The 22,591-nt window shown below is 48.0% G+C and overlaps 2 protein-coding genes and 1 non-coding gene across 4 annotated transcripts; 1 reads left to right on the top strand and 2 right to left on the bottom strand.

Annotated features, from left to right (window-relative positions):
- Positions 1-2,965: 2,965 nt before the first annotated feature.
- LOC144118441 (putative chitinase 2) lies at positions 2,966-9,613 on the bottom strand. Of its 2 annotated transcripts, none has more exons than XM_077651377.1 (4): positions 9,533-9,613; positions 7,509-7,676; positions 5,787-5,906; positions 2,966-3,308 (listed from the first exon to the last, which is right to left on the bottom strand). In XM_077651377.1, the coding sequence occupies exons 1-4, from the start codon at positions 9,575-9,577 to the stop codon at positions 3,180-3,182; spliced, it is 462 nt and encodes a 153-aa protein (XP_077507503.1). In that variant the 5' UTR covers positions 9,578-9,613; the 3' UTR covers positions 2,966-3,179. The 2 variants fall into 2 exon arrangements, with proteins under 2 accessions (XP_077507503.1, XP_077507502.1); XM_077651376.1 differs by lacking the exon at positions 9,533-9,613 and adding an exon at positions 9,305-9,385.
- Positions 9,614-9,622: 9 nt separating this feature from the next.
- LOC144118439 (uncharacterized) lies at positions 9,623-21,918 on the bottom strand (the record flags this gene model as incomplete). The annotated part of the gene is made up of 10 exons (XM_077651375.1): positions 21,874-21,918; positions 21,721-21,774; positions 19,853-19,936; positions 19,336-19,434; positions 18,271-18,383; positions 17,337-17,351; positions 16,299-16,484; positions 14,822-15,033; positions 12,629-12,723; positions 9,623-9,758 (listed from the first exon to the last, which is right to left on the bottom strand). Coding segments are annotated over exons 1-10 (1,035 nt in total), but the record flags the coding sequence as incomplete, so codon positions are not given.
- TRNAT-GGU (transfer RNA threonine (anticodon GGU)) lies at positions 12,220-12,293 on the top strand. The gene has a single exon. It is a non-coding gene; the product is annotated as a tRNA-Thr (tRNA).
- Positions 21,919-22,591: the final 673 nt, after the last annotated feature.

Below are 22,591 nucleotides of genomic sequence, written 5' to 3'. Positions count from 1 at the left end.
AACAACGTGCAGTAAGGGTGCATTGTTAAGTACAGGCTTTAACGAGGATCAATCAATGTTCGGCAGGTTAAAATCACCAGTGAGTATTATATACGTTGTTTGGAAGCTTAACAGCATATTGCTTAACTCAAACAGAGGTTGGGGACTGCCAGAACCGGGTGATCTGTAAAACGAGCCAACTGCAAAAGAGGTGCCGTTTATTAGAAGGATTTTGCCCCACACTGTTTCAGAGGATTCGATTTCAATGTCTATCGGCATGCTAAGTATACTGTCATGGATAAGAACAAATACACCACCGCCGTGCACGTTGCGGTCTTGTCTATAAACGACATAATTGCGCGGAAAGATTCCGTTGTCGTTGATTGTATCGTGCAGCCAAGATTCATTCGAAAGACAACATGCGGCTTCGATGATTCGAGGAGTGAAGCGAATTCTAGTGTTTTATGTTTTAGACTGCGACAATTTACTCTAATAGATACTAGGTCATGAGCATTAGTTCGTCTTATTTTGCGAGATGGTGCATTCTCTAATGACTACGAAGCAAATAGATCCACAGTGTCTGTTTGACTGTTGCATATAAAAATTTGGTGGCGCATTTTCGACTTGTTGAAGTTAATCTTGAAGTCTCCACCCCGCTTCTGAGTAAACTGAAATAGTTTTTGCCTATCAAGTCGTACTTTTCATGAGTATTCCTCACTCAGTGCAAAATCTGTTCCTTTCAGCTTTGAGGCCGCCGACAGAACCCGCTGTTCCTATTTAAGCGATACGAATTTTACAACCAGTGGTCTCTGTTTCATTTGGGAAAAATTAATAATTCTGCGCGCCCTTTCAACGACTTAAGGGCCAATTGTCACGTCCAGTTGTTGCGAGCAGAAAGAAATCACTTTCTGCTCAGAGGTCTCCGGAGTAATTTCGACCACCTGGGAATCTTTAACGTACACTGACATCGCACAGCACACGGGTGCCTTCCGGCGGAGAACCCGCGTAATCTGGCTCAGTAGACGTGCTGGCCAACCAACGTGGCGCGGTGTTGGGCCAATGGCTCAGAACTGGCAAAAGTGCCCAACCTAGCTGTCGACGTAAAATTATACTGCCACTTTGGAGCTCCATTTTTGAAGTCATCATCAAATACTTAATACACAGCGATGTCAATTTGACAGTTCGTCATGCGTAGATAATCTGATTTCCAAGCTTCATATCTGCAGGTTACATCTCCGCTGTAGCAGATTCTTTTGGCGTGGCAGGAGAGCACGGAAGTTCTCAGGTATACGAAGGCGCCGCTCACCTGGAAGACACGTGTAAAAAAAAGGCATTGTGCGCATTTTGAGCTGTACCGTAACGTTGAAAAGTTTCGGTGTTCTCTGAGCCGGAGCCATTAATAATAATAATAATTGTTTTTTGAGGAAAGGAAATGGCGCAGTATCTGTCTCATATATCTTTGGACACCTGAACCGCGCCGTAAGGGAAGGGATAAAGGAGGGAGTGAAAGAAGAAAGGAAGAATAGGTGCCGTAGTGGAGGGCTCCGGCATAATTTCGACCACCTGGTGATCTTTAACGTGCACTGACATCGCACAGCACACGGGCGCCTTGGCGTTTTTCCTCCATAAGAACGCAGCCGCCGCGGTCGAGGGGGGAGTGAAAGAATGAATAAAGAAAGAGGTGCCGTAGTGAAGGGCTCCGGAATAATTTCCACCACCTGGGGATCTTTAACGTGCACTGACATCGCACAGCACACGGGCGCCTTAGTGTTTTGCCTCCATAAAAACGCAGCCGCCGCGGTCGGGTTCGAACCCGGGAACTCCGGATTAGTAGCCGAGCGCCCTAACCACTGACCCACAGAAATGGAAGCTGCAAGAACAGTGTTTCTCTATAGGGCGGCTCACGGATTGCGCAGGTTTAGTTTGCAGTGCTATGATGCCTTGCTTTCGGCTTTGTTATGATTATGTGAGAAGTCACCCATAGGTCATAAGTCACCCATAGGTCATAAGTCACCCATAGTTAGAAGCGCATGCGGTCTTTTTTTTAAACATAATGCGCTCCTCGCAAATTTATTGCATGCTCTTCTGCCGTCGAACTTTATACTGTTGCAAGGGAAAGTCGAAAGGGACTACATTTTTTTTAAGGAAGAAAATAATCGTACACCGGGGAACATTTATTGTTACAGCTGCGTGGCATACTACGGCGCAATACGGCGCATTATACAAGGTGTTTCACCTAAGACTTTACACAGGTTTTAAAAATCGGCTTTATGAGTTCGAAGAACACTTTTTTCAGCATAGCATTTTCAGCGGTGTAGTCCACTGGAATACAGCTATGACGTGGTAACTACGAGGCTGGTTAACTAATACTGAATAGTTAACTTTTTAACTATTGCAGTCAGGTTTATTATTTAGAGGCGTGTAGCCATATCAGTTTTCCAGATTTTTTGAAAACGCTGTTAACCTCGGCTCTGTTCCCCAACAAATTCTGCCTGCATCGCGTCAAAATACATTACATCGGAAGCTTGCAGCTAAAGCTGCCTCTCACGTGCACGTAACCCGTCGAAATAGCCAAATTTTGCTGGACCACAGCGCCGGGAAGGTAACCACGTTCTCGAAGTTCTAAAAAACTGATATGGATATTACTTACGGTGGGCTACACGCCTCTCAGTAATTAAGGAGCCTGATGGTAGTAATTAAAAACATAACTATTCAATATTAGTTAACTAGCCTGCAAGTCAGCACGTCTTAAGCTATAGTCGGATGGACTGCACCGCTGACACTGCTACTCCGAAAAGACGCCCTTATAATTCAAAAAGGCCATTTTTAAGACTTGTGTAAAGACTTAGGTGGAACACCCTATATAGTAGTTTCGTCTATCGGACATAGCGAGCAGTTTTAGTCTTTACGAACAACATGTGTCCGGAGTTGCGTTTCTAGAAGCGACTGCACATGCGCGAACACAAGAGACGGCTTATGTATGTTATATTTTTGTTTTTTTTTTCTTCTTTTGTGATTTCGTCTCGTCGGCGTCTTAGAGGCACCAGGACAAGTGCCATGGACATTTGTGCGAGCAACTTTCCTCAAACGGCAAGCTGCATATCCCAAGTGCTCGCAGCGTATACCGGTGTGCTTTCACTGTCTGAAACAAGGGCTGTTGAGCATCGCTGTTGCATATTTTGTGCCCCTCTTTGGATGTCCTAGCGCAGCGCTTGCTGCACGGCGCCCAAAAGGTACGGCCAGCTGTCCTCCGTACAGGCGCTGCGGTCGTCCTGCTCAATGTTGAGCACGGCGATGCCCAGCAACTTCTTCTTCTTTACCAGCTCAGTCTGCGTAAGAAAACAACAACAACAACAACATGATTAACAGAAGTTTATTCGAGGCCAGAGCAATAGGGCTTCGTGAAAGGCAGCGACTGCTCCGATAGGTGCCCATTGATTGTCCGTATATAGAGTTAGATTGAATCCAAGCACTACAGGTGCAAGGGAAAAGGCTGGGGAAACAGGAAGGGGTAATGGTATAGAGTTACGTGTTTATGGAATCTGTTTCGAGAGTTGAGTTGAGGTGGTAGTAAGCTACTGGAATGATTAACCTTGCGATTATAATGCGTGAAAAATGCTTCACTCTAGCAACACTTAGGTCTGTTCTTCATCTGTCCTGATGCTCGGACAGTTGGGACAGTGAGCCGGAGCTTGTCATCTTAAGCTGGAGAACTTAAGTTGGCAGTGGAGAGTGTTAGTCGTTATGCATTGTCCAACAAGTCGCTGGCGTTGAAATGAAAGCGACAGTTAGCGCCAATAAATCGGGGCCGAACTATTAATGCACCTAAAACGTTACAAAGCGACTGCATGTAGCTCGTGCGGACGCAGCTTTCTTACAATTTTCGTGGCAGAGGAAGAGCTCCAGACCAGGGTTATTTTTTTTTGTTTAACTGCGAAGATTACGAGAAAGCGGTGCAGCTTTCCTTACTAGCCGAATGGCAGCGCTCACGTGGGCGCTGGCGATAATTACTTCATTAATTACTACCGCCATCGTTTATCACCACCGCCAATTAAAGTATGATGTGCATTCAACTGAACTGGTTTTTGGGGAAAGGAAACGGCGCAATATCTGTCTCATATATCGTTGGACACCTGAACCGCACCGTAAAGGAAGGAATAAAGGAAGGAGTGAAAGAAAAGAAAGGAAGAGAGAGGTGCCGTACTGGAGGGCTCCGGAATAATTTCGACCACCTGGGGATCTTTAACGTGCACTGACATCGCACAGCACAGGGGCGCCTTTTGCTTTTAGACTCCATTGAAATGCGGCCGCCGCGATCGGGTTCGATACCGGGAACTCCGGCTTAGCGGAGCGCCCTAACCACTGAGCCACTGCGGCGGGTCAAGTCTGATGTCTCCAATGGATCACTCTGTACAGTCGAGTCCCGCCATGTGCACCGATGTGCACACTCTATCGGCGCGCTGCCAGGAACCTATATTTATTCCGTGCAGCTCTTCGGAGACTGAGCATGGAGAAGTGCAGCGTGCCCGCCGCTGCCGATATACGGAAGTCCGAACTCAAATATGTTCGCGGTACAAAGACCAAATCCTAGAAATGGAAGACTCAGTGGGGGTGGTATTGAAGAAAGGTGATATAAAGTGCGGCGCATATGCGTCTTTGGAAGGACCTGTTGATGCTACGGCTTTGACAGCCCGCTGCATGCAACTCTCCAAACACATTATCTCCGCGTGGCGGGCTCGATGTGTGATGCTCGCAGAGCCGAGTGCCGATGTCGAGCATGTTCTACGTACGCGCGAGATAGCAGACCAAGGAGGAGCTTGCAGCACGTGTTCCGCTCTTGCTACACTGCTATCGCCTTTCCGCTCACACGATAGTGCGCGGCTTGCGTGTATATCCTGTTTTAATGGTGCCAGCGAGCGCAAAGGAAGAGATTTTGCTACTACGTTGGGCAACTGAAAAGCAAGGTTATTCTAGGAGATATCCATACACTAGAATGATTTCTAGCCTTTTTTTTCTTGCTTGAATAATTGGATTTAAAGGGGTACAGACGCAAACTTTAGAGCGAAAAGAAAGATTCTTTTAATTGATGCAAGGAGATGCCTTCTAGCAAGTTTCATTCGCAGACGTTTAGTGCAACATAACTTAATTTCTAAGGTTGTTCGGGAACACAGATCGGCATTTCCAACAGCATCGAGTGACGTCAGCGTGCTCTTGCACCGATTATAGTGACGTCACCGAACCCACAGGAATAATCGATGCTTGCCTGTGAAGCCGACGTCATCAGGAATGTGGGAGCCCAGGTCAGCCGGTCGACCGTGACGTTATGGTGCCCTTCAGCTGGCGCCGACCGGACATGGCGGTACAAAAGTGTTTGTAATTAATTATTCACGCTGCGTACTGAATTTTGAGCTTATGTTCATGATTACTAGGGCCATTAGGCCTCTTTGAAGGCAAAAACAAAACAAAACAAAACACGGACACATCTTTCCACCACTAAAAACTATTAAATGTCCGTTTCTTTTTATTTTTTTTTTGCCTTTAGAGAAGCCTACGACCCAGTTATTGTGAGAACGAACTGAAAACACCAGTGCGCAGCGTTAGTAATTACTTATTAATCATTTTGTACAGAAAGGCCCGGTGGGCGGCGCCAGCGCTGAAGTGCACCATGATATAACGGACGACCGGGCTGGTTATCTGGACTACCACATTCCTGATGACGTCGGCGTCGGTCGGCAAGCATTGCTTCCTGTCAACAACCACTGGGTTCGGTGACGTCACAATATTTGGGGCATTCAGAACTCGTTTACCTTGAGCACGACGGATGTCGGACTCTCGAAACCAATCCATTCTTTCTTGTTGTTGAAGGCTGAATAACACTTGGTTTTATTTTCCAGCTTAAAGGTCCACGCCGCCTTTTCTTGACAAATCTGCGCGTTTTTGCAGGCAGAGAGAAAGAGGACGCACATGTGATACAACTAAACCGAACTCAGATAACAAACGGGAGCAATAAGTTGTTGAACGAGTCTCGTTCGTATTCCATACATCTGTACGGCGCCAATTGGCTCAAGCAGCAATGAATTGTATCAGTTCTATACCCCACCGTCTATGACAATGGGAGGGTCGGAGTTCGAGATAAAGATACGTAGAAATCAGACAGTGACCGCACCGTAATGGCGTCCTCAAAGGCAGCGCAGCGTTTGGTTCAAATACTTGACCGTCTGCAGCTGTCATGACATCTCGGCAGCAGCGGGTCAGTGATTCGTCGGATAGCGCACAGCTCTAGACACCAGATCAGGTTCCTAGCCTGTGCCTCTTCAGCAGACTCGTTCCTTCGACCTCAACCCTGCTTGGGCTTCGCTCGTCCCTAAGAGCACATGCGCCAAGTACAAATGCGTTCGCAGAACATTGTCTTCTTGTCAAGGCTATCTTATAATGGCACAGTCGTCAATAAAAGTTTGTTCTCGTAAGGCTGAACTCGTTTTCTTTTTCTTTGAGTGAGAGATAAAAATCCGTAAAGTCAAAGCTTAAGTACTCCTTAGCTGGTTTGGTGCTATTTTCTAGCATTTGCATATTGAATATTCAATGCTTATGTTCTGCCTCGTTGAGCTCTATAACAATCTTAACGTGTACGCCTACTTCGACTTCGTTCGTCTTAATGCGCATGCTACCCCTTTCCTGCAACGACCTCAAATGTAAGGAAATCATTAAATAAAACCTCATTGTACGTTGAATGTACCAAGGAAAACGCTTTTGCAGTACGACGGGGGTGGCTTTTGTCAATGACAAGATGCGTATATGTGTAACGCCGAAGTCATACTTCGTAACTGAGGCAGCGGACTTTGACTTGTCAGAAAGGCGGACACGAAATGCGGGTGAGCGACTTCCGTTTAAAAATCGAATAGAACTGCATGAGAAGATTAATTACGACACACAACGAAAGCCCTTGTGATGCTCGTGTGTCAGTACATAGCTATGTATTTAATGTCTTAAGGAGTATTTATTAAATGATAACATTAGGAGAATCCATACCCGAAAATTCTGGACAAAAGCATTTTTGAGCGGGAAACCGTTTATGAGCGCAATTTTTTCAAATAATGTAAGATTTCATTATAACAATCAATTTATCCGCAAATCACTCGACGGAACTATTGAATTTTTTTCAATTAACGTTTGTGCTACCGTGAAAAGCGTTCCCTATTGGTTTTCTAAGGCAGTCTTAACTGCTCGATGCGGTAGATGGAAACGAAAGATTTTGCCATATATCAGAAGAATGAACCATTATTTTCAATATTTCCGCAATAGTGTCTTACAGATTTCCAATTTTCAAAATTTTTGTCCGAGGATGTTGGACATATCGGAAAAAAAATGTTTTCTGCCATAAAATTCGCTGATTGCACGAAGGGAAGCGAAGTCCTCAGCCCGGAAGTGACGCCACTTCCGGTTTAATGCTTGTAATGCTGTCTCATATTGCCAACACATCTCTCGGAGTAAACTTAACGGACGGAGAAAGAACGAACGAACTGTCTTACAGTGGCGAGTGGGACATTCTGGGGCGGGACCGACAGGTCGACGAGGTCGCCGACCTCAACCTTGGCGGCGTCAGCGAAGACGTACTTCTTGCCCACCGTCGACACGGTCGGTACCAGCTTGCCGACAAGGTGCGGCATCGGACCCAGGATTTCGTTGAGGACGTCAACCTGCCGACGAGCGCAGCCGACCGCCATTAGCAGGGGCTTTGTAGCGACTGGGAAGGGGCTATAACGGCAATGAAGGTCCGCTCACTCCAACAAAAGATAAGATCGTAGCGACGAGAAGAGTGTGCTCTTTTTAACGTTTGCCCCCAAAAGCGGATTCATATCTGATCCCCCCCCTCCGCATTCACCACACTGACTCCCATTTCTTCCACGGATTCTATCTGGAAAGATACATTTGTTGATAACGCTTGTTATCAACTGTTCCTTGTGAAAAAAAAAAAATGCTTTCCAGTTCTAGAAGTAGCAGCAGTAGCAAAACTGCTGGGGGTTTGTGTGCGCCTGTGTAGGAACCGAAAGAGTGGAACCCACTGACCTCATCAGTTAATAAAAACTAGTGTTGCAAATTTTCCGCCGAGGGGACAGAACGAACGGTTCTTGCGTTTTCGCTTCGGGGTTTATTTGGACAAATCAGCAAACTTTCGCATGTCATGTCAGACGATAGAGATTGTGATTGTGTTTCATGACACATATAAGCTACTAAGGCTATCAAACGCTAAACACAAGGTTAGAGCTGTCTGTTTTTCGGAACAGAACGAAAGCAGTTTTTTTTTTTAAATATCGTAACTGCTTCAGGAGCTTTGGTTCTCTCAAGAATGTGTAACAGAAGAGGGATACGCAGCTCCATTGTCTCCTAAGGGTAATGTAGGGTGGAACGAGGTATGTTCATTATAAAATCGTGAGAAATACTTTTGCCTTAGTTTCTCTAGTTCTGTGCATGCAAATACCCTTCCAAAAATTACTTTAGGCAGTCTACAGGATCTGTATAGACACTGTCTATATTGTCTATAAACTTACTATAGGCAAATCTTATAGTCTACAGACAATACAAATCCTACAGGCAGTCTATAGACAGCATATAGATTTATGGCCACACACTTTCATTAGACTTTTGTCTATAGACAATCTATAGACTATGAATAAGGGAAGACTATGAAGGGAATGTCTATAGGAAGGCAATAGAGTTTATAAGAAGGCTTTAGAACGTATATAGAGCATTTTCATAGGGGTAAGACGTGGTTCGAAGTGATCACTGCTATGCATATCTCTCATGTCCGTTTCTCTTGTTTTGAAAGTATTAAACTGTGTTCAAGATATGTGTTTGGTTTGGTTTATGAGGCTTTAACGTCCCAAAGCGACTCAGGCTTTGAAAGGCGCCGTAGTAAAGGGCTCCGGGAATTTCGACCACCTGGGGTTCTTTAACGTGCACTGACATCGCACAGTACACGGGCCTCTAGAATTTCGCCTCCATCGAAATTCGACCGCCGCGGCCGGGATCGAACCCGCGTCTTTCGGGCCAGCAGACGAGCGCCATAACCACTTAGCCACCGCGGCGGCTAAGATGCGTGTGCTTAACGCAAGGACGATCGACATAAAAGTCACTCCCAAGGAATACTCCTGACGTGCGCATGACTTCCGTTCTGCTAAGACAGACTTCACCAGCGCAGCTGGACACCGAGAGAAAGCGAGTCCACAATGATCGCCGCATTCACCAGCGTTGACAGCACGATGTCGCATCTTCTCCATGTACGGAGCAACTCACAAGCGCATTCAACTTAACACATGGTACGCACCAGGTTCTTGCTCGAGACGTCCATGAAACCGCCCGACTCGTACATGCAAGGCGGGTATGCCCTTCCGTGGACGGCGAAATTATGCGTGCATTCAACATAACACATGGTACGCACCAGTTTCTTGCTCGAGACGTCCATGAAACCGCCCGACTCGTACATGCAAGGCGGGTATGCCCTTCCGTGGACGGCGAAATTATGCGTGCATTCAACATAACACATGGTACGCACCAGGTTCTTGCTCGAGACGTCCATGAAACCGCCCGACTCGTACATGCAAGGCGGGTACGCCCTTCCGTGGACGGCGAAATTATGCGTGCATTCAACATAACACATGGTACGCACCAGGTTCTTGCTCGAGACGTCCATGAAACCGCCCGACTCGTACATGCAAGGCGGGTACGCCCTTCCGTGGACGGCGAAATTATGCGTCTCAACCACGATGACGTCCGTGTATCTGAACGGCAATGACGCAAGTAGAAATCACAGGACAGTTCAGCTTAGCTTCAGTTTTACCACAACTTTTCAAGCTTTTACCCTTTTCTTTCAAAAGCAGTTCGAATACGCACAGCCGCTCACACAGAATAAAAGCCTGAATTGCTGAGGACACAATACCTCATAAGTAGCAACCATTAATGATAGCGCGTTATTTTATGAAATATAATTTAAAATCGACCCGCTAGTTAACACGTCTTCGCGATGTACTAATGTAATGGGAGAATGTCGCTAATATTGGCAACGCAGTGAACAAAAAAAAAACAAACTTTGAATCCCGTATAGGTCGACAAGGGGAAACTCCAAGCTACTAACAGTAAATTACGGCGACCGGTTGAGCACATCACACATCGAAGCCGCGGTAGCGTCGGGAGAAATTCGTCACCGGAGGCGGCTGACTTGCGCCCTGAGCGTGAATTCTGAGGAACGCGCCGATGAACGTTATGAGGAACGCGCGATAGGACACGGGAGACGTTAACGCCTTCGTTTCGTTTTATTAAGCTTCAGCAAATACCTCAACGCCCGCAGCGTTGCCTAATACGTCAAAGGCAGTACCTGCGCAAGTGCACGGCAAGCTTGCGTTGTTATTGCACGAGAAAAAATGCTGTCCATGCTTTTCCCATCATCTGTCGCACTTTTCAACGACATCGAAATCGCGTGCTGCCGCGCTATTTTTCGACGCGTCCGCGAGAACGGTCACCGATGTTCGGCTGCAGGCATCGCTGGCCGCGCGGCGGAGAGGCTGGGGGAAGTTTCGTTTTCACTATTCGAGGCCACGATAGGCGCGGAGATAGTGCGTGCGACGGGGCTCAAGGCTTATCTTCGTATCGGCCTTATATGAGCGTCCTTCAATGGACACTTTCGAAAGGGAAGAGACCGTGAAACCTATACGCAGTGACAGTGCTGGCAAATGCTGCACTTGAGAAAGCTCGAAGGCGGCCGAGATACATCTACCTTGGCCGAGAGGCTAGGCTTTCCGCAGTATGGGGAACTTGCGCTGAAGTTTGCGGTGCCGATTGCGGCGCCATAACACACTGCCTAGCGATAAGAGCAAGCACTTTTGGGTAGTACTCTTAGAACTTTACCGCGCCACCCTCAGGGGCTCATTGGCGTGAGCCTCCGCGCTCTGTCGAAGGCGCACGTGCCGTGCGTCAGCTATCTGGGCTACGCCGAGAGAAGCTAGGCAATGAATGCTGTCAGCCAAACGCGGGTATCTAATCGCGTAGAATGTGTTCTCGCGTTTGCAGCGGCCCAAGCGGCTGACAAAAGCAGTTTTGAGTCACCGAATGGAACAATTGCAGTGCCACCTTGGCAGCGCAGGTTCCCCGTGGCGTCACTGGAGTCGTGCGAAGTGCCCTGTCCGCCACTCGCTTATTGGACATTTTCACCACATAGAGGAGGCGCCTAAATTGATCCGATATGGCGCATTTACGGAGGACTGGGGTAAGCCTATAGGTACAATCGCGCTTGCTGTTAAATTTTACTATAAACGCGCGCTAGTTCCTCGATACTGGGAATCATGCGTGAGCCGGACTGTCTCTATCCTCGATGGTCTGAAACTTTAAAGGAATAAACGAGACCCAAGAAAAAAAATCTCTTGCGTTCGAAAATGACCGAGATGAAAGCAGAGGCGTATAGAGGATGGACGCGCGCTTTGGAGATGACTTAAAATAAGTGGCATTGACAATAAAGACTCGTGTGTACAATGGGTGAATGAAAAGGCTAGAAGCGCCATTTTTATGCATTCAGCGAGGCAGGTAAGCAAGACCCAGCAATACTGTGATGATGTAAAAGTTTTCCAGCCACTATCGCTTGATGTTTAACTGATACAGCTGCGCGATTTCGTGTCTTTTCCTGCTCATAAAATTTATCAACCACGTGTTATTTGGATATGAATCTAGATACCTTATCTTGAGTAGATGTGTAAAGCGAAAACAATGAGGTCATGTTTTCGCGGACAATGTTTTCTCGCAACAGTTAACTGCGCTTTGTAATCTCAGTTTGCTTGCAAGCAGTGGACGGAAGGCATGTAATGAACACCACTATTCCACTATTCGTTTCGTCCGATTATATTCGATTATTGCCACCCGCCTGTATGACTGACTAATTTAAATGACAGCGAGGAAATATAGGGCAAAAACGAAGCGCGAAAAAAAGAAGCAAAATTCGAATGAATTGGAAAGAAATTTTTACATCGCTCTCCTATCGCCCCTCTGGGAATTAGAAAGCAGCATATCTCCATTTGGCGCTTTAAATGTGCCGTTTGGTGGCTGATTAACCATATATATATAACATCGCTTTGTTAATATCGCATAGCTGTCGAGGGTGGTGATAAATCACGGGTGTTGGGAAATAATGAACGAACCGAACTTGGAACAAGGCAGCAATTACTCACTGGCATCCACCCATGCGCAGCCATCCCGTCCCGGTTAGCTCAGTTGGTAGAGCGAGTGCTCCGGTGAAGCAGTGGTCCCGGGTTCGAACCCCGGACCAGGACGATTTTCTCTGTAACTGCGAAGTTTCTGAAAACGTTGGCTGCACTTGGGTGGATGCCAATGAGTAATTACTCCCTTATTACAAATTTACTCCACCTTGGGGGCTTCCCCTAAACATCTGACCGAACCGAACTTGGGTTCGAACGGTTTGATCAACGCTTACCCGGAAAGCCAAATGTCTTTTCATATCTTACGGAACAGAGGTGAAACACGGTGCGCAATTTTTTTCCCTATATCAAAAGACAGTATATGCGCTTTGCCGCTTCGCACCTGCATACCAACGAGTCTGCCGTGAAATTGGAATTGAAATAGTGAATGCATGCGTCTATATACCTACATTCTCATGGCGGTGAAATTGTAGGCGTAGATGACAGTCGGCGAGATGTGCGCTATTATCTTGAAAGCAGCGTCGCCGAACTCCTTGCGCACCGCCTGTAACAGAACGGAATTCACAGTTGTATCATTCACATTTGTATCAGCGCTCCTCCTGTTATGATCGTTTTCTGTTGTCCCCGTCTTGTTTGCGCTTCGACAAATTCTCATGTATAGCCTGATGTTTTGGTTTGGTTTATAGGGGTTTAACGTCCCAAAGCGACTCAGGCTATCAGGGACGCCGTAGTGAAGGGCTCTGGAAATTTCGACTACCTGGGGTTCTTTAACGTTCACTGACATCGCACAGTACACATGCCTCTAGAATTTCGCCTCCATGTATAGCCTGAGTCGCTTTGAGACGCTAAACCCCATAAACCATAAACCTTTATCATTACTAGCTGCTGCCTGCGACGTCATGGCTGACGTTCAGTAAGCTGGCGTTTCGCCAGCTCAGGCGCCAAGGGGTAGCTGACGAAAGGAGTAAATGATGTGGTATGGTGTGGTATGGTGTGGTGTGGTATGGTATGGTATTGTATTGTATGGTATGGTATGGTATGGTATAATATGATATGGTAAGGTATGGTATGGTGTGGTGTGGTATGGTATATATGGGTTAACGTCCCAAAGTGACGCGTGGGCTATGAGGGACATTTTAGTGGAAGACTCCGGGTTTATTTTCACCATCTGAGGTTATTTGACGAGCAATTTAATCGCAGAGTACACGGGCCCCTCCATCGAAATGCGGCCGGGATGCACCCGCAACCTCGTGCTCAGCAGCCGAGCGCCCTGACCACTGAGCCAGCTCGGTGGGTTCGAAGGAACATGAACTTTTTTTAAGTTCATCGTTTTAAATTACGACCCCTGCTCCCAGTTTCTTACAGCAACAAATGTGAAGTCATGTTGCTTGTTTATACGGCGTGGGTGTCGGTGCCGTTGGCGTGACACGACAGGTGCAACGCGCTACGCTGATTGGTCAGAACGGAGTGACGTCCCGATTGAAGTCATGTTGCTACACGCTGACTGGTCACAATGGCAATAACTGACTGGCACGATAATGGTGCAATAACGTGATGTCATTACGCTCTGATTAATGGATCCACCTACATTCATATGGACAGATACGGACGAAGGAAAAAGGACAGGTGCAACGCGCTACGCTGATTGGTCAGAACGGAGTGACGTCCCGATTGAAGTCATGTTGCTACACGCTGACTGGTCACAATGGCAATAACTGACTGGCACGATAATGGTGCAATAACATGATGTCATTACGTTCTGATTAATGGATCCACCTACATTCATATGGACAGATACGGACGGAGGAAAAAGAGACGTTGTGTAACCATGCGTAATTATAGCGCCGAGAGTTACCGAACACTCCGGCAGGCATCAACATTTCACATAACTACAGCTGTTGGTGAATTTAGCATGATCACAATGGTGAATATCGCCGTTGTGTGCGGACCTCAAACTGCAAGTTCCGCAGGTTCAGCAAGAATGATCCGCAAGCCTCAAGCGGCACGGAAAGTAAAACAACCGCTCATTGGGCCATAACCAAGATGTGCTGCGACTTGCCTGAGTGTTGTTTGCAAGCAGCGAGAATTACGCCGCTGTATGTACGTATCCACGCGTGTGCGCTTAGAATCCTTCTGCTAAAGTGCATTTATATTTGTTTCTGGGCGCAGGCTTTCTGTCCTTTAAAGACAGTGTGCCGAACTGCCAAGAGCAAGTGTATACAAAATACTTGTTTATCTGCACGAGCGCGTAAAGTTTGCGCAAGCAGCTGTGATACTGAGAAAGATTTTTCAAAACATCGCAAACAAATACATTCTTTACAGTGTAGCCTGTGGGCTGAGCCTGAAGCGGTCCACTCGCAGCAGTTCTTGAAAGGCGATTAGTTGTTCCAATTTCTTCCAATAAGCCACTCGTGTCACTTCAAGGTAAAGATTTTCCCACAGAACACCATCTACATGAGATAAATGCCTTCTTCTTCAAGAATCTAAAATGTGTGGCTGGGCTGCGAACTTACGATGAAACTGGAAGACAAATGCTGCGCCCTTCACTGCGACGCACACACACTGCGCAGTGTTGGGGGTATCAAGGCAACCCCGACTTCCGAGGTTCCTTCGGGTGTGAGTATGAGCATTTCGCTGCTCACCCGGTATAAGGCTATCTCCTTTTGGGCGTCGACGGTCGTCCAGATGAACGCGGCGCCGTCCCACTCAGCGTAGCTGGTATGCAACGTCTGGGTGATGTGCGCCACTCGAAGGTCCGCCGCGCCCCCGGAAGGTGGCGCCTGGAAGCGCAGGCCGCACAGCACCTTCAGGTCCGTCGCGCGCTTCAGCTCCAGCCAGTCCTGGACGGTGTCCACTGCGAGAGAGCGGCGGTGTAGGCGGAGTTTAATTACGATTGACCAGGAAGGAGGAAAGTGCTGGCCCAGTACGCCCGTTTGCAGAGCAACCAGGAATTCAAAAGGCCTGGACTTTCGCGGCACTGGAAACATGCAATCGGCCTGGACTTTCGCGGCACTGGAAACATGCAATCGGATGTTTTCAACCAAGTGGCCGGGAAACTGGCTGAAAAGTAGCTGCAGGCCAGCGAAACTTCGGAACCGGTGCATATCATGTGATATGAACTGCCTGTTTGATCAGGTGCCGATGTATTCGAATAGTAGACTGATTGCGTGGCCATCCGTAAAGTCGCCAAGGGGTTCATGTCTGTCTGTCTGTCTGTCTGTCTGTCTGTCTGTCTGTCTGTCTGTCTGTCTGTCTGTCTGTCTGTCTGTCTGTCTGTCTGTCTGTCTGTCTGTCTGTCTGTCTGCCTGCCTGCCTGCCTGCCTGCCTGCCTGCCTGTTCTGGTCTGTTCAGTTCTGCTCAGTTCTGTTCTGTTCTGTCCTGTCCTGTCCTGTCCTGTTCTGTCCTGTTCTGTCCTGTCCTGTTCTGTCCTGTTCTGTTCTGTCCTGTTCTGTCCTGTTCTGTTCTGTTCTGTTCTGTCCTGTTCTGTCCTGTTCTGTTCTGTTCTGTCCTGTCCTGTCCTGTCCTGTTCTGTTCTGTTCTGTTCTGTTCTGTTCTGTTCTGTTCTGTCCTGTCCTGTCCTGTCCTGTTCTGTTCTGTTCTGTCCTGTTCTGTTCTGTTCTGTCCTGTCCTGTCCTGTCCTGTTATGTTCTGTTCTGTTCTCTGTCCTGTCCTGTTCTGTTCTGTTCTGTTCTCTGTCCTGTTCTGTTCTGTTGTTCTGTTCTGTTCTGTGGTGTTCTGCTCTGTAGTGTTCTGTTCTGCGCTGTCTGTCTAGTGACACAAACACACGATTACAACTCCCATCTATGCCTGCTATCTACTGAGTGCCACGCCGACTCTTTGCTGCAATCGAGATCTTTTTGATCTCAGCCACTATGAAACATCCCGTAGAGGGCACCTGACTGTTAAGCCACTCGCGGCATCCCAGTGAACAAGAACAGCCTAGTACTGCATACTCACTGTGGCGAAAGAAATATTACGAGGCGCCACTTTAGTATAGCTGACTTCCCAGACCATATAGGCGGCGCCCTATATGGCTAGGATTTAGACAACTGTGCCGTTGTCCTTCAGAATCAGCGACCCAGTTCCTAGCAATTTCCCCGCTCTCAGCGTGACTCCTACCGGGCGCCGGTCCGGTGCCGGTTCTCTGCTTGATGTTCCCCTGGCCGTCGACCTCGAGGCCGTCGTAGATGAAGTAGGAGCAGCACTCGACGCACAGATCGGAGCGCGTAAAGGGGGGCGAGAACGCTGTGCTCATTGTCGGATCGAAGTAGCACAGCACCATGGGACTTGGCGTCGGAGTTGCCACTGCGTTCACCATGCAAGCGTAGTCATGTACGAGTTCTTATCAGGTCATGTCAATGTGCGGATTGAACACGCTGCGCTAGTAATACGATAAGACAGCCAATATTCAGGCGGCGAGATTTTATTTGAAAGAACAATATGCGTAAAATCCTCAGAAACAAGTGTAGAGCCCATCTTGAGTACGTTGCAGTAGGGGCCAGAATTAAAAGAAGGGTGGGGAGGTGACGCGATGAGCGAGATATTTTCCATTAGAAAACTTCATTGCCCAACCCGGACTGGTCTATATTGGAGGATGCTTCAGTTCGCAGAATTCCATTGCTATTTAGGGCAACTCCTCCAGTGCTTCCGCATTAACCTCTTGGCTATTGACAATGCTGGGCCAGGTGATCCGGAAGCAGGCACTCTCGAAAATGTTCCCTGAGTGGCCGTGTGGTCCATTTGTACTTGGGGGACGTTGAAAGACCGCTCAGGGTAATGTGCGCCGTGGGATGATCACCTGATTCAGGCGGCCGACTCTGTGGCTATGTATAGGAGGGCGACTGGTTTGAGGGACCAATTGTGACTGTGCACCTCGCCTCTTCTCTCTTTTCCTTCTTAATCCCGTCATCCCTCTTCAACTGTGCAGGGTAGCCAACCAGATACCTCTTCCGGATAACATCCCAGCCTTCCCTCTGCCTCTTTATATATATCTCTATCGCTTTCTAGGGGGGCCTGTGGTAAACAATATGACATGGGAAGGGTAGGCCCAGTAGGGTACCACTGTCACATTTTCGTTTTAGGGGAGAGTGAAACAGTTGTGGGTGTTTTATGCACGACACAAGAGTAGAGAGCGTGGTTTGAAGCGTAGACACTTACGCGTTGTACGGTCACCTGTAAAATGAAGAAGTATAATGAAGCGCAAGTGTGCATGTTTAAAGAAATATATAAGAATACATGTCTAAGATTTTGGCATACCGCAAGAGAGTTGCCATAGGATCATCTAAATACGAAAGTAGCCCGTGCACTCCGTCACAAATAGATTACAGTCATTCCCCCATAAACCATAAACCATCATTTTCAATCTCTCGATGGCCAAAAGCAATGTAGACATTCATCTAACAGTTAGTGGGTGCCGCGCCAACTGACGCTCCTCTGCTCTCAGTCCGCTTCTCAATTTGCGTTCCGCTCCCTTTGCTCTGCCCTCATTTACCAGCGCGTTCGCAAGCGCCGCGAGAAACCAGCACAGTGGCGTCATCTGCCGCGCCTACAGGTATGTACCTTTTGTCGCTGTAGTTGCTCTGCTATAAACAGAGGGGACGCCACATATCAGTCGATCACACGACTTATGCGGCGGGCCGTGTGTCTAAAAAATTTGCGGTTGTACCCAACAAACTCATCTCATCAGAAAGCATTCGGCAAGATCTTTATTTAGAACGGTATGCGTCGGTATCTGGTATCCCTCACCGTCTACGCATGTTTTAGAGTGACATGTTTTCATGAATGACCCTTGGACGTCCTTGAGAAGAAGAGGGAGGTTAAAATCGCACTTGCAACAGATTACTGAACATTATTCCGGAGGCTACGGCTGACGACGACGAACCGGATGCCGAGTCTACGGAGACGCTATATAGCGGTCATTTGCAGCATATATGTTGGTCATGATAGGAGACGCTCCTCATCAGTAGAGCACGGTTTCTGGTGATGAAACCAGGATGCAATAAAGAACACATGCTCGGACAGAAGTGGTATGGAACTGCACTTATGTACACAGAAACCAATGCGAGGTCAGATATAAAGAAAAACCACTCACTTGGCGAGAGAGAGATAACGTATGCGAGGACAGCAATGAGCACGAGCAGCACGAGGAAGCCGCTGAAGATGGCGTACACCATGTATGTGAACGGCGGCACTGACAGTTCCTCCCTGCGGCAGAGAACAGGCGGCGCTCGTCTCTTGATGCTTAAATCTTAATGTGTAAACATTAAATGTTCGGATGGGCAAAGCAGTAAAAGTTCACTTAGACCGTTGGCGCCTATAAAATATCTAAGGATCAATATTTCCTGATTCGTCTAGTGCCCACCCCACTCTTGGCCAATTGTGCAAACGCCGCTTCATACACGTACCCACAAAAGCCACAAAGTGGTCTGCAAGCGCGGGATGACATCTGTCGATGCGTGCAGTTCCAATCACAATCCTAAATTGGAATCGGTGTGGTCAGAAGAAGGTGGTTGAAGCGAGGGGTCGGGAAGAGGGTTCGGCGGGCGAGTAGCTATTGGCAGTGTTCAAGCTTTTGCACACGCCCCGGCTTGTGCAAGTAGGCGTACACAGTCGAGACCGCGCAGAGGAGGCAAGGTTGACATCTGGAGCTGGACAGCATGTCATATACATTGCGACGAAAGCAGTTATGTGAACTGTTCACGTGTGCATAACGAGGTAGTGAGAATGTAACCTCCCGCACTCGAAGCCACCATGACGTGCTTAAAGAAAGGGAAAGAATGCGTCGAGCACTGCGTACAAGGTCGGACACCCAACTGTCGTAACTCACAGTGCGCGCCAAAAATACCCTAGGAACTTTTCCACAACGTTATACATTGCTAAAAAAAAGCACTACCGCACTACCAGGAATTCGCGACAGCCCCCAGCCAGTTCCACTAATCCTAGCGGCCTATAACGGCCTGTTCCGCATACCACTCGGCCGCTCTCTTTCTTACGCCACGGATGATGTCAACGCGCTATTCTTGAATGTTCAAGCCATGCGCCACGTCGTGGCAGCAAAGTGAACTAGAAGCACTTTTCTCCAATTCCTGATAATAGGAACAACACAGGGTCTGAGGCGTATGGAAGGGACACCCGAACGTTTTATTGAAGGACTCACGCATCGATGTATGACGGCGGTGTCGCTCCCTCGAATTCTTCGGGCATACTGACGGTGCGCTGGTACCATGGCTCCTCTTCGTCCGGAAATATGATTTCACTGCAATTGGAGATTAATGGGAGATGACATGGTACTGCAGTGGATTTTAGTCTGGCCGATGGTGGGAATGATGATGACGACTGCCTATAGTTGAGCACTACCTGGTGTGTGCAGCCGCGGCGCAAAAATATGAAGAGCTTTAGCGTAACAAACCTACGAAATAAAGTTGTACTGTTACTTCACAAAGCGCGAACAATCCTGCTTTACCTTTACTTCGGTGCCATGTATTTTGAAAACGTTGCGTTACTTTACGTGAAACAACCCGAGCATGTTGCACGAATATGTAGCAGTGACACTATACTTATAACTAGAAGCCGTTCAGTTTCCAACTTGAATGGTTTTGAGAAAAAAAGTCGCCATCGTAGAAAAAAAAGCTATAACTGAGCTGGCGCACCCAAGCGAGAAAGAAATTGCATACCCGGCTAGGACGGCCTCTGCTGGCGTCAGTTTCAGTGGTGGTTCCGGAGGTCTGCCGTCCTTTGAGACACCTATCTGCAGTGCCCTGCGTACGCACAAGTGCGAGTCCATCGGGGGAAAAAAAGTAGAAAACGTTTTAAACACCCAAGAACGCTGGTATCAAAGCTCACCTGCTGCCCAGTGATAGTGCGACCCTCGTGGACATGTACAATTGAGAGCCGTATGGAACGAGGGGAAGGCGCTCATGTGGGGATCAAGTCAATTTACTCATGCATTCTGGGGTGTGGAACAATTAAGGTCGCTTTCAGTTTTTATACGTTTTATACATAATACGCAGATACATATCCTTGGTGTGGTGGTGTTCCCACATTCCCACAGATTACACGGATATGTGCAGCTTAAATCCCAACAGCTTGAAGCTGCTCAATACGGTGCTGGAGCAGTAGAAGGGTGACGCTAGCCAGCGGCACCCTGGGAGGCCAGGAGGCGCTAGTTGCCATCGCCAAACTGTTGGCGGAAGCTACTGGAGGACTGGACTGAGAACCCTACCCGCAGTCTGCTCCGGTCTCCTTTTTTACAATAAAAGTACATTCTCTCTCTCCCTCGCTCTCTTAGCTTTTGCTCCGTCAGAAGTCTGGGAGCTTTCCACATTTCGTTCCAGGAATAATGCTTGCACTAAGCGACCCTCACTAGAGCAGCAGAACGCCATAGCGGTAGAACGCCATAGAGATACAATGCCATAGCGGCAGAACGGCACAACGGCAGAACGCCATGGCAGCAGAACATCATTTTAGCAGAGCACCATATTACACGGTCACAACGTGCAATGACCCTCCGCGCGCGCATTGGCTGCGTGTGGCCCGGGGAACGACGGGTGAGTCACAGAATCGCGACGAGTGATGTGTGTGACGGATGCGGTGCAGTGGAAACACTAGAACACCTGCTACTTCACTGTACCGCGTTCGCCGATGCTCGTCGCGATATGCCCGCGGCCTATAGGGCGCAGGGCATATTACCAGACTCCATCAAGGCGCTATTGTGGCCGCAGGGCAGTGCGCGCACTCGTGAGCGAACTTTGGTGAGCCTCTGTGCATTCCTCGAACACACGGGCTTGACGTCCCGTTTGTTCTTCGTCAGGTAGTTAGTTACGCGCAGTGACTGAACGCTCCGCTAGCTCTACCTTGAACGATTAATAACTGGACGCCCCACTCCAGTTGTAACCAACACAGTGCTGTGTGCGTGTGTGATTTAATTCCTCTAAAATGAACTAATCACGCGCACAACATGGACACATTTCTTATTGTGTAAATAGTTTGTACTTATTACTTCTCCCCCTATCCTCTCTTCCTGCAACCTCACCCCTTTCATTTCATTTCTCCATTCTGCCTGCTATCCTTTATTTCCGCTGCCCCAGCTCAGGTGCTTCAGTATCGATGGCAGATGCCGGGGCTAGCAAAAATCTTTTCCTTCCTTTTTACTATTATTTTTAATAAAACCACTACCACCACCACCAGAGCACCATAGCAGCACTTGTAGAACCGCGAAGGGGCAGCAGAGGGCAGCAGCAGCACACACAAGTAGCGTTACAGCGTACTTAAGTGTGCTGTCTGCGCGCTGTTCTATGGGCGATGGAAAACCAACTCGACCAACCAATCTCAAGCGACTTGAATGGAACTACATCGCAGGAGAACGCCATAGCCGCTGAGCTGCCGGAGCAGGCTCAGATTGCGCCATGAAATGCAGGGATGTCAGGAAAGTACGCACAGCAAGAGGCTGGCTTTATCGTTTACTGAGCCGTGCTTTCTGATGCTTAAAAACGCCTATAACGCATGCGCATGTCGACCGCTTTCTACTTGTTTGCATGCTCACCCCTTCTTGTCGACAAATATATCTTTGGGGGTGTCCTGGCTTTGTGGTCCGCTCCTACGGTGCAAGGAGGTAAAGAGCGCCACCCTCAGTAAAAACGAAAAATCAAGAAAAGCAAGCAGACTCATCATACTTTATAAAATAAAGTGGGCTTACACTACAGGCGAAGAGTTAGGGCTGTTCAGCAGCTCATCCATTCTTCCTCCGCCTCTTCTTCTTCTAGCAGAGCAGCATACACGGGAACCGACAACGCTATTTTTCTTTCTCTTTAGATTATCTGGCTGGAGCCAGAGGAGAAATACTGAGGTGTGCTTCGAAATGAACAAAGGCAAGGAAAAAAAATCGGAAGAGACTCTTATGACTGCTTACGTGTGGGAATGCAAAGCATGTCGTGGACGCAAGACTTTTGGTTACGGTTTACGAGCTGAGTTTATTTTAGACCCGCCGCGGTGGCTCAGTGGTTAGGGCGCTCGGCTACTGATCCGGAGTTCCCGGGTTCGAACCCGACCGCGGCGGCTGCGTTTTTATGGAGGAAAAACGCTAAGGCGCCCGTGTGCTGTGCGATGTCAGTGCACGTTAAAGATCCCCAGGTGGTCGAAATTATTCCGGAGCCCTCCACTACGGCACCTCTTTCTCCCTTTCTTCATTCACTCCCTCCTTTATCCCTTTCCTTACGGCGCGGTTGAGGTGTCCAACGATATATGAGACAGATACTGCGCCATTTACTTTCCCCCAAAACCAAATATTATTATTATTATTAGTTTATTTTAGACGACTAATATATATTTTTTCGAAGTATGAAACCACCAAAACACGCACGCGCGTATGACACCACCCAGAAGGCTGTAGACGAACGGTTGCATCACAATTTTCA

Source organism: Amblyomma americanum, chromosome 2 (assembly GCF_052857255.1).
Source record: "Amblyomma americanum isolate KBUSLIRL-KWMA chromosome 2, ASM5285725v1, whole genome shotgun sequence".
Classification (NCBI taxonomy): Eukaryota; Metazoa; Arthropoda; class Arachnida; order Ixodida; family Ixodidae; genus Amblyomma; species Amblyomma americanum.
The sequence above is the reverse complement of the archived record's forward strand: the minus strand, read 5'-3'. Positions and strand labels throughout refer to the sequence as shown.

What these genes read in the sequence shown, in the direction of transcription:
- LOC144118441 (XM_077651377.1), bottom strand. Translation starts at nt 9,577, where the DNA reads ATGTACGAGTCGGGCGGTTTCATGGACGTCTCGAGCAAGAACCTG. An exon ending in ACGTCTCGAGCAAGAACCTG is followed by an intron (nt 7,677 to 9,532) that starts GTGCGTACCATG and finishes GCTCGTCGGCAG; the next exon opens with GTTGACGTCCTCAACGAAAT. An exon ending in CGACATCCGTCGTGCTCAAG is followed by an intron (nt 3,309 to 5,786) that starts GTAAACGAGTTC and finishes TTTCTTACGCAG; the next exon opens with ACTGAGCTGGTAAAGAAGAA.